The sequence below is a fragment of the Lonchura striata genome, chromosome 2 (assembly GCF_050655825.1).
Source record: "Lonchura striata isolate lonStrDom1 chromosome 2, ASM5065582v1, whole genome shotgun sequence".
Taxonomy (NCBI): domain Eukaryota; kingdom Metazoa; phylum Chordata; class Aves; order Passeriformes; family Estrildidae; genus Lonchura; species Lonchura striata.
In genome coordinates this window covers 156,857,988-156,868,103 of record NC_140704.1, presented here as the reverse complement: position 1 = coordinate 156,868,103, position 10,116 = coordinate 156,857,988, and the positions used below count along the sequence as shown (strand labels likewise).

The 10,116-nt window shown below is 68.9% G+C and overlaps 1 protein-coding gene across 1 annotated transcript; it reads left to right on the top strand.

The window, feature by feature from the left end:
* Window positions 1-231: 231 nt before the first annotated feature.
* Window positions 232-8,682, top strand: CYC1 (cytochrome c1). Its single transcript, XM_085572770.1, has 7 exons — window positions 232-372; window positions 2,196-2,389; window positions 4,160-4,286; window positions 5,475-5,632; window positions 6,396-6,556; window positions 7,464-7,564; window positions 8,454-8,682. Exons 1-7 carry the CDS (start codon window positions 247-249, stop codon window positions 8,556-8,558), a joined length of 972 nt encoding a protein of 323 aa, XP_085428896.1. The 5' UTR covers window positions 232-246; the 3' UTR covers window positions 8,559-8,682.
* Window positions 8,683-10,116: the final 1,434 nt, after the last annotated feature.

Genomic DNA, 10,116 nt, shown 5'->3' with positions numbered 1-10,116 from the left:
TTTCCATGTGGGCGTGGTTTGGTTCTGGGCGTGGTCCCCGGTGAGCGTGGTCCCCGGTGGGCGTGGTTTTCCCGGTGGGCGTGGTTTTCCCGGTGAGCGTGGTCTCCGGTGGGCGTGGTCTGCCCGCGCGCGCCGCTCCCTCCCGCCACCAGGGGGCGCCGCACTGAACCCGCGCGCGCCTGAGGCGCCGCCCCCGTGACGTCAGTTCCGGCCCGTGACGTCAGTTCCGTCCCCTCGACCTCGGCGATGGCGGCGCTGCGGGGCCTGCGGGGCGTCCCGGGGCTGCGGCTGCTGCCGGGCCCCGCGCGGCCCGGGCCCGCCCCCCGCGCGCTGCTGCGGCCCCGCGCCCGCCCCGAGCCCGGCCCCGGCGCGGTGAGTGCGGCCGCGCCCGCGGCAAGGTCACCCCGCCCCGCGCCGGTGTGCCCGGTGTGCCCCGGTGAACCCCGGTCCGCTCCCGGTGTGCCCGGTGTGCCCGGTGCACCCCGTCCCACTCCGGTGTGCCCCGTCCGCTCCCGGTGTGCCCCGGTCCCCTCCCGCCCCGCTCCGGTGTGCCCGGTGTGCCCCGGTGTGCCCCGGTCCGCTCCCGGTGTGCCCGGTGACCCCGGCCCCTTCCCGGCCTGCCCGGTGTGCCCCGTCCCACTCCGGTGTGCCCCGTCCGCTCCCGGTGTGCCCCGGTGTTCCCGGTGACCCCCGCCCCGCTCCGGTGTGCCCCAGTGCGCCCCGCCCCGCTCCGGTGTGCCCCGGTCCGCTCCGGTGTGCCCCGGTCCCCTCCCGCCCCGCTCCAGTGTGCCCCGGTGTGCCCCGTCCCACTCCGGTGTGCCCGGTGAACCCCGGTCCGCTCCGGCGTGCCCGCTGCCCCCCGGTCCTCTGATCACCCTCCTCGGTGTTCCCCGTTATCCCATACCCGGTGCCCCCGTTATCTCTCCCACCCCCCCCGGTGCCTCCGGTTCCGCCCCCGGCCCCTCCCGGTTCCCCCCCGGTGCCCCCGGTTCTCCCGTCCCGTTCCCGCGGCTCCCCGGGCTCTGTCCGCACACCGTGCCCGGTGTCCCCCGTTCCTCCCAGCGCGCCCGCCGTGTCCTTTGCCCGCCCTTCCCGCCGCTCCCGTTCCCGGTATTCCCGGTATTCTAACTGTCGCCATTCCCTGTCATCCTGCTATTCCCGTTCCCGGTATTCCCGGTCACTCTCCCCATTCCCGTTCCCGGTATTCCCGGTACTCTAGCTGTCGCCATTCCCGGTTATTCCATCATTCGCATTGTCGGTATTCCCGATAATTCCACCGTTCCCGTTCCCGGTATTCCCGGTCATTGGGATATTCCCGGTATTACCGCCTGGTGTCCCCAGGTGTCCCCAGGTGTCCCTGACCCGTGTCCCTGTGTCCCCAGGTGTCCCCAGGTGTCCCTGACCCGTGTCCCTGTCCCCCAGGTGTCCCTGTCGTCCCTCCCGGGCCGTTCCCGGTCCCGGGGGGCGCTGGTGGCCGCGCTGGTGGCCGGGGGCGGCTCGGTGTCCCTGTCCCGTGTCCCTGACCCGTGTCCCTGTCCCCCAGGTGTCCCTGTCCTCGTTCCCAGGCCGTTCCCGGTCCCGGGGGGCGCTGGTGGCCGCGCTGGTGTCCCTGACCCGTGTCCCTGTCCCCCAGGTGTCCCCAGGTGTCCCTGTGTCCCTGACCCGTGTCCCTGTCCCCCCAGGTGTCCCCAGGTGTCCCCAGGTGGCCCTGACCCGTGTCCCTGTCCCCCAGGTGTCCCTGTCCTCGTTCCCGGGCCGTTCCCGGTCCCGGGGGGCGCTGGTGGCCGCGCTGGTGGCCGGGGGCGGCTCGGTGGCCCTGACCCGTGTCCCTGTGTCCCCAGGTGTCCCTGTCCTCGTTCCCGGGCCGTTCCCGGTCCCGGGGGGCGCTGGTGGCCGCGCTGGTGGCCGGGGGCGGCTCGGTGTCCCTGTCCCGTGTCCCTGACCCGTGTCCCTGTCCCCCAGGTGTCCCTGTCCTCGTTCCCAGGCCGTTCCCGGTCCCGGGGGGCGCTGGTGGCCGCGCTGGTGTCCCTGACCCGTGTCCCTGTCCCCCAGGTGTCCCCAGGTGTCCCTGTGTCCCTGACCCGTGTCCCTGTCCCCCCAGGTGTCCCCAGGTGTCCCCAGGTGGCCCTGACCCGTGTCCCTGTCCCCCCAGGTGTCCCTGTCCCGTGGCCCTGACCCGTGTCCCTGTCCCCCAGGTGTCCCTGTCCTCGTTCCCGGGGCGCTCCCGGTCCCGGGGGGCGCTGGTGGCCGCGCTGGTGGCCGGGGGCGGCTCGCTGGCGCTGGCGCTGTCCCTCGGGGGGGGCCCGGTGAGCGCAGGGGAGCTGGAGCTGCACCCCCCCAGCCTGCCCTGGAGCCACGGCGGCCACCTGGCCTCGCTGGACCACGCCAGGTGAGGAAATGGGGTGCTGGGGGGTCCTGGGGGGTTTGGGGGGTCCTGGGGCGGCCACCTGGCCTCGCTGGACCACGCCAGGTGAGGAAATGGGGGTGCTGGGGGGTCCTGGGGGGTTTGGGGGGTTTGGGGGGTCCTGGGGCGGCCACCTGCCCTCGCTGGACCACGCCAGGTGAGGAAATGGGGGGTTTGGGGGGTTTGGGGGGGTTTTGGGGGGTCCTGGGGGGGTTTGGGGGGGCCCTGCCCTCGCTGGACCACGCCAGGTGAGGAAACGGGGGTTTGGGGGGTTTGGGGGGTCCTGGGGCGGCCACCTGGCCTCGCTGGACCACGCCAGGTGAGGAAATTGGGGGGTTTGGGGGGTCCTGGGGCGGCCACCTGGCCTCGCTGGACCACGCCAGGTGAGGAAATGGGGGTGCTGGGGGGTTTGGGGGGTTTGGGGGGCCCTGGGGGGTCCTGGGGGGGTTTGGGGGGTCCTGCCCTCGCTCGACCACGCCAGGTGAGGAAATGGGGTACTGGGGGGTTTGGGGGGTCCTGAGGGGTACTGGGGGGTCCTAACAGCACTGGACCACCCCAGGTCAGGGGGGACCGGGTTTGGGGGGTCCTGGGGGAGTTTGGGGTCCCTGGGGCTGTGGGGATTTGGGGTCTCAGATTTGGGGTCTCGGATTTGGGGTCTCGGATTTGGGGTCTCGGATTTGGGGTCCCTGGGGCACAGCACCTGTGGGGGGTCCTGGAGGGTCTGAGCCCTGTGCCCACAGCGTGCAGGGGAGGTTTGGGGGATTTTGGGATTTTTAGGGTGTCTAACCTCTGCAGTGTCCTTTGGGGGTTCTGGGGGTGTTTGGGGGATTTTGGGGTTTTTGGGATTTTTTTAGTGTCTCAAGCATCTGCAGTGTCTGCAGGAGGCTTCATGTGTGTTTGGGTGGATTTTGGGGTGATTTTGGCTGATTTTGGGTCTCTGTCCCCCCGCAGTGTGTGCAGGGGGTTCCAGGTGTACCGCCAGGTGTGTTTGGGTGGATTTTGGGGTGATTTTGGCTGATTTTGGGTCTCTGTCCCCCCGCAGTGTGCGCAGGGGGTTCCAGGTGTACTGCCAGGTGTGTTTGGGGGGATTTTGGGTACATTTTGGCTGATTTTGGGTCTCTGTCCCCGCAGTGTGCGCAGGGGGTTCCAGGTGTGTTTGGGGTGATTTTGGGGTGATTTTGGCTGATTTTGGGTCTCTGTCCCCCCGCAGTGTGCGCAGGGGGTTCCAGGTGTACCGCCAGGTGTTTTTTGTGGGTGGATTTTGGGGTGATTTTGGCTGATTTTGGGGTCTCTGTCCCCCCGCAGTGTGCGCAGGGGGTTCCAGGTGTACCGCCAGGTGTGTTTGGGGGGATTTTGGGTGGATTTTGGGGGGATTTTGGCTGATTTTGGGGTCTCTGTCCCCCCGCAGTGTGCGCAGGGGGTTCCAGGTGTACCGCCAGGTGTGTTTGGGTGGATTTTGGGTACATTTTGGCTGATTTTGGGTCTCTGTCCCCGCAGTGTGTGCAGGGGGTTCCAGGTGTGTTTGGGGGGATTTTGGCTGATTTTGGGTCTCTGTCCCCGCAGTGTGCGCAGGGGGTTCCAGGTGTACCGCCAGGTGTGTTTGGGTGGATTTTGGGTGGATTTTGGGTACATTTTGGCTGATTTTGGGTCTCTGTCCCCGCAGTGTGCGCAGGGGGTTCCAGGTGTACCGCCAGGTGTGTTTGGGTGGATTTTGGGGTGATTTTGGCTGATTTTGGGGTCTCTGTCCCCCCGCAGTGTGCGCAGGGGGTTCCAGGTGTACCGCCAGGTGTGCTCCGCCTGTCACTCCATGGAGTTCGTGGCCTTCCGGAACCTCATCGGCGTCAGCCACACCGAGGCCGAGGCCAAGGCGCTGGCACAGGAGGTGACACTCCTGCCACCCCTGCCACCTCTGCCACTCCTGCCACTGCTGCCACCCCTGCCACCCCTGCCACCCCTGTCACCCCTGTCACCCCTGCCACCCCTGCCACCCCTGCCACCCCTGCCACCCCTGCCACTGCTGCCACCTGCACTGTCCCTGTCCTGCTGTCCCCGGTGTCCCACTGTCCCCGTCCTGCTGTCCCCGGTGTCCCACTGTCCATGTCCTGCTGTCCCAGTGTCCCCACTGTCCCTGTCCTGCTGTCCCCAGTGTCCTGCTGGCGCTGTCCCAGTGCCACCCCTGCTGTCCCACTGTCCCTGTCCATCTGTCCCAGTGTCCCACTGTCCCTGTCCTGCTGTCCCAGTGTCCCCAGTGACCGTGCTGTTCCCCCATGTGTCACTGTCCCGGTGCCACTGCTGTGTGCAGTGTCCCCACCCTGCTGGCCCTGTGTCTCACCTGTGTCTCACCTGTCCCTGTCCCTGTCTCACCTGTCCCTGTCCCTGTCTCACCTGTGTCTCACCTGTCCCTGTCCCTGTCTCACCTGTCTCTGTCTCACCTGTGTGTCACCTGTCTCACCTGTGTCTCACCTGTCCCTGTCCCTGTCTCACCTGTCCCTGTCCCTGTCTCACCTGTGTCTCACCTGTCCCTGTCCCTGTCCCACCTGTGTTTCACCTGTGTCTCACCTGTGTCTCACCTGTCCCTGTCTCCCCTGTGTCTCACCTGTCTCCCCTGTGTCTCACCTGTCCCTGTCTCACCTGTGTCTCACCTGTCCCTGTCTCAGCTGTGTCTCACCTGTCCCTGTCTCACCTGTCAGTGTCTCACCTGTCCCTGTCTCACCTGTCTCACCTGTCTCCGCTGTGTCTCACCTGTCCCCAGGTGGAGGTGCAGGACGGCCCCAACGAGAGCGGGGAGATGTTCCTGGGGGCTCTGCTGTCACTGTCCCTGTGTGTCACCTGTCCCTGTCCCTGTCTCACCCGTCTCACCTGTGTCTCCCCTGTGTCTCACCTGTGTGTCACCTGTCCCCAGGTGGAGGTGCAGGACGGCCCCAACGAGAGCGGGGAGATGTTCCTGGGGGCTCTGCTGTCCCTGTCCCTGTCTCACCTGTGTCTCACCTGTCCCTGTCTCACCTGTCAGTGTCTCACCTGTGTCTCCCCTGTGTCTCACCTGTCTCCCCTGTGTGTCACCTGTCCCCAGGTGGAGGTGCAGGACGGCCCCAACGAGAGCGGGGAGATGTTCCTGCGGCCCGGGAAGATCTCGGATTATTTCCCCAAGCCCTACCCCAACCCCGAGGCGGCGCGGGCGGCCAACAACGGGGCGCTGCCCCCCGACCTCAGCTACATCGTCAACGCCAGGTACGGGGTACGGGGTACGGGGGTACCGGGGGTACCGGGGGGTACCGGGGGTACGGGGTACCGGGGGTGACCCCAACAACGGGGCGCTGCCCCCCGACCTCAGCTACATCGTCAACGCCAGGTACGGGGTATGGGGTACCGTGGGTACCGGGGGGTACCGGGGGTACGGGGTACCGGGGGTGACCCCAACAACGGGGCGCTGCCCCCCGACCTCAGCTACATTGTTAATGCCAGGTACGGGGGTACCGGGGGTACCGGGGGTCCTGGGGGGCTCTGGGGTGACCCCAACAACGGGTTATTGATCCTGTTAGCGATTCCATTGATCCAGCTGCTGATCCTATTATTGATCCTGCTATTGATCCCGTTACTGATCTCAGCGATCCCATTACTGATCCCATTTTTCATCCCGTTATTGATCGGGTTATTGATCCCGTTATTAACCCTTCAGGCACAGGGGCGAGGACTACGTCTTTGCCCTGCTGACGGGGTACTGTGATATTATTGATCAGGTTATTGATCGGGTTATTGATCCCGTTATTAACCCTTCAGGCACGGGGGCGAGGACTACGTCTTCACCCTGCTGACAGGGTACTGTGATGTTATTGATCCCGTTATTGATCGGGTTATTGATCCTGTTATTAACCCTTCGGGCACGGGGGCGAGGACTACGTCTTCGCCCTGCTGACGGGGTACTGTGATGTTATTGATCCTGTTACTGATCGGGTTATTGATTGGGTTATTGATCCCGCTATTAACCCTTCAGGCACGGGGGCGAGGACTACGTCTTCGCCCTGCTGACGGGGTACTGTGACGCCCCCGCGGGGGTCTCGCTGAGGGAGGGGCTGCACTACAACCCCTACTTCCCCGGCCAGGCCATCGGCATGGCCCCCCCCATCTACGACGAGGTGCTGGAGTACGACGACGGTACGGGGCTGGGGGGCTGGGGGGCTGGGGGTGCCCTGGAGGGGGCTGGGGGTGGCCTGGAGGGGCTGGGGGTGCCCTGGAGGGGGCTGGGGGTGCTGGGGGTGCTCTGAGGGGGTCCGGGGGTGCCCCGGGGGTATCTGGGGGTGCCCTGGAGGGGCTGGGGATGCCCCAGGGGGTATCTGGGGGTGCTCTGAGGGGTTCCGGGGGTGCCCTGGGGGTATCTGGGGGTGCCCTGGAGGGGGCTGGGGGTGCCCCGGGGGTATCTGGGGGTGCTCTGAGGGGGCTTGGTGATGCCCTGAAGGGGTCTGAGGATGCCCTGGGGGGCCCTGGCTCATGCCACGTCCTCGGCAGGGGGGTCCTGGGGGTGTCAGGGGGCCCAGGAAGAATTTGGGGAGCTCTGAGGGGGCCTGGGGTGACATCTGGGTGTTGGGGGGTCCTGAGGGGGGCTCTGAGTAGGTCCTGGGGGACTTTGACCACAGCAGGTACTGGGAGGATCCTGGGGTCTGGGGGGGGTCCCGGTGGGCTGTGTGGGGGTCTCAGTGGGGTCTGTGGGGTCCCAGTGGATCCCTGGGCTCGCAGGGGGGTCCCCGTGGGCTCTGTGCAGGTGTCTGGGGGTCCCTGTGGGCTCTGTGGGGGTGTCTGGTGGTCCCTGTGGGCTCTGGGGGTCCCCGTGGAATCTGTGGGGGTATCTGGGGGTCCCAGTGGGGTCTGTGGGGTCCCCGTGGGCTCTGGGGGTCCCCGTGGGCTCTCTGGAGGTGTCTGGGGGTCCCTGTGGGCTCTGGGGGGTCCCAGTGGATCCCTGGGCTCTCAGGGGGTCCCCGTGGGCTCTGTGGGGGTGTCTGGGGGTCCCAGTGGGGTCTGGGGGTCCCCGTGGGCTCTGGGGGTCTCACTGGCCCGTGTCCCCCAGGGACCCCGGCCACCATGTCCCAGATCGCCAAGGACGTTTGCACCTTCCTGCGCTGGGCGGCCGAGCCCGAGCACGACCACCGCAAAAAGATGGGGCTGAAGGTGGGGCTGGGGGCTGGGGTGGGGCTGGGGGGGCTGGAGGTGGGGCTGGGGGCTGGAGGTGGGGCTGGGGGCTGGGGTGGGGCTGGGGGGGCTGGAGGTGGGGCTGGGGGCTGGAGATGGGGCTGGGGGGGGGCTGGGGGGGCTGGAGGCTGGGGGGAGGCTGGAGGCTGGGGTGGGGGCTGGGGTGAGGCTGGGGGCTGGAGATGGGGCTGGGGGCTGGGGTGGGGCTAGGGGTGGGGCTGGGGGGGCTGGAGGTGGGGCTGGGGGCTGGAGATGGGGCTGGGGGGGGGCTGGGGGGGCTGGAGGCTGGGGGGAGGCTGGAGGCTGGGGTGGGGGCTGGGGTGAGGCTGGGGGCTGGAGATGGGGCTGGGGGCTGGGGTGGGGCTAGGGGTGGGGCTGGGGGGGCTGGAGGTGGGGCTGGGGGCTGGAGATGGGGCTGGGGGCTGGGGGCGCTTGGGGGGGTCTTAGGGTGGGGCTGGAGGGACTCAGGGTGGGGCAGGGGGCTTGGGAGGGTCCCGAGGTGGGGCTGGGGGCTGTGGGGGGCTTGGGGGGGCTCAGGGGGTGCTGGGGGGGTGCCAAGGTGGGGCTGGGGGCTGGAGGGACTCAGGGTGGGGCTGGGGGCTTGGGGGGGTGTCAGGGTGGGGCTGGAGGAACTCAGGGTGGGGCGGGGGGCTTGGGAGGGTCCCGAGGTGGGGCTGGGGGCTTGGGAGGGTCCCGAGGTGGGGCTGGGCACCCCCAGGGTGGCGGGGGGTCACGGGAGGGTCCCGAGGTGGGGCTGGGCACCCCCAGGGTGGCGGGGGGTCACGGGAGGGTCCCGAGGTGGGGCTGGGCACCCCCAGGGTGGCGGGGGGCACGGGGCGCCCCCCGGACCCCTGACCCCTCCCGCCAGGTGCTGCTGCTCTCGGGGCTGCTGGTGCCGCTGCTGTACTACATGAAGCGGCACAAGTGGTCGGTGCTCAAGAGCAGGAAGCTGCTCTACCGGCCCCCCAAGTAGCGGCCGTGCCCCCCGCCCGGGCAGGGGAGGGGCACTGGGGGGTCCTCACCCCCCGGCGTTCGACCCCGGCCCCGCGGGGCTGCGGGGAGGGAATAAAGGCCGGGCTGACACCGGAGACACCGGAGAGACCGGAGACACCGACTGCGGCTGGCGCTGGGAGTGGGGCTGGGTGTGGGGCTGTGCACAGTGTGGGGCTGGGGCTGTGCACAGTGTGGGGCTGTGCACAGTGTGGGGCTGGGGCTGGGGCTGGCAGAGGGGCTGTGCAGGTGGGGCTGGGGCTGGGGCTGGGAGTGGGGCTGAGCACAGTGTGGGGCTGGGGCTGTGCACAGTGTGGGGCTGTGCACAGTGTGGGGCTGGGGCTGTGCAGGTGGGGCTGGGGCTGGCAGTGGGGCTGTGCACAGTGTGGGGCTGTGCAGGTGTGGGGCTGGGGCTGTGCAGGTGTGGGGCTGTGCAGGTGTGGGGCTGGGGCTGTGCAGGTGTGGGGCTGTGCAGGTGTGGGGCTGGGGCTGTGCAGGTGGGGCTGGGGCTGGCAGTGGGGCTGTGTGTGGGGCTGGGGCTGGCAGTGGGGCTGTCCTCTCTGTGGGGCTGGGGCTCTGCACAGTGTGGGGCTGTGCAGGTGGGGCTGGGGCTGGGTGTGGGGCTGGGTGTGGGGCTGGGGCTGGCAGTGGGGCTGGGTGTGGGAGTGGGGCTGGGGCTGTGCACAGTGTGGGGCTGGGGGTGTCCCTGTCACCACCAGTGGCAGTGCCAGCGTGTCCCTGTGTGTGTCCCTGCGGGTGGCAGTGCCAGGGTGTCCCCATGTCTCCACACTGGCAGTGACCCCTGTGTCCCTGTCCCCACCAGTGGCAGTGCCAGGGCGTCCCCATGTCCCCACGGGTGTCAGTGCCAGGGTGTCCCCATGTCCCCGTGTGTGTCCCCGTGGGTGGCAGTGCCAGCGTGTCCCCGTGTGTGTCCCCGCGGGTGGCAGTGCCAGCGTGTCCCCATGTCCCTGCGGGTGGCAGTGCCAGGGTGTCCCCATGTCCCCGTGTGTGTCCCCACGGGTGGCAGTGACCCCCGTGTCCCTGTCCCTGCGGGTGGCAGTGCCAGGGTGTCCCCATGTCCCCGTGTGTGTCCCCACGGGTGGCAGTGACCCCCGTGTCCCTGTCCCTGCGGGTGGCAGTGCCAGGGTGTCCCCATGTCCCCACGGGTGGCAGTGCCAGGGTGTTCCCATGTCCCCGCGGGTGGCAGTGCCAGGGTGTCCCCGTGTGTGTCCCCACGGGTGTCAGTGCCAGGGTGTCCCCGTGTCCCCGTGTGTGTCCCCACGGGTGGCAGTGCCAGGGTGTCCCCATGTCCCCGTGGGTGGCAGTGCCAGGGTGTCCCCGTGTGTGTCCCCGCGGGTGGCAGTGCCAAGGTGTCCCCATGTCCCCGCGGGTGGCAGTGCCAGGGTGTCCCCATGTCCCCGTGTGTGTCCCCACGGGTGTCAGTGCCAGCGTGTCCCCATGTCCCCGCGTGTGTCCCCGTGGGTGGCAGTGCCAGGGTGTCCCCATGTGTGTCCCCACGGGTGGCAGTGCCAGGGTGTCCC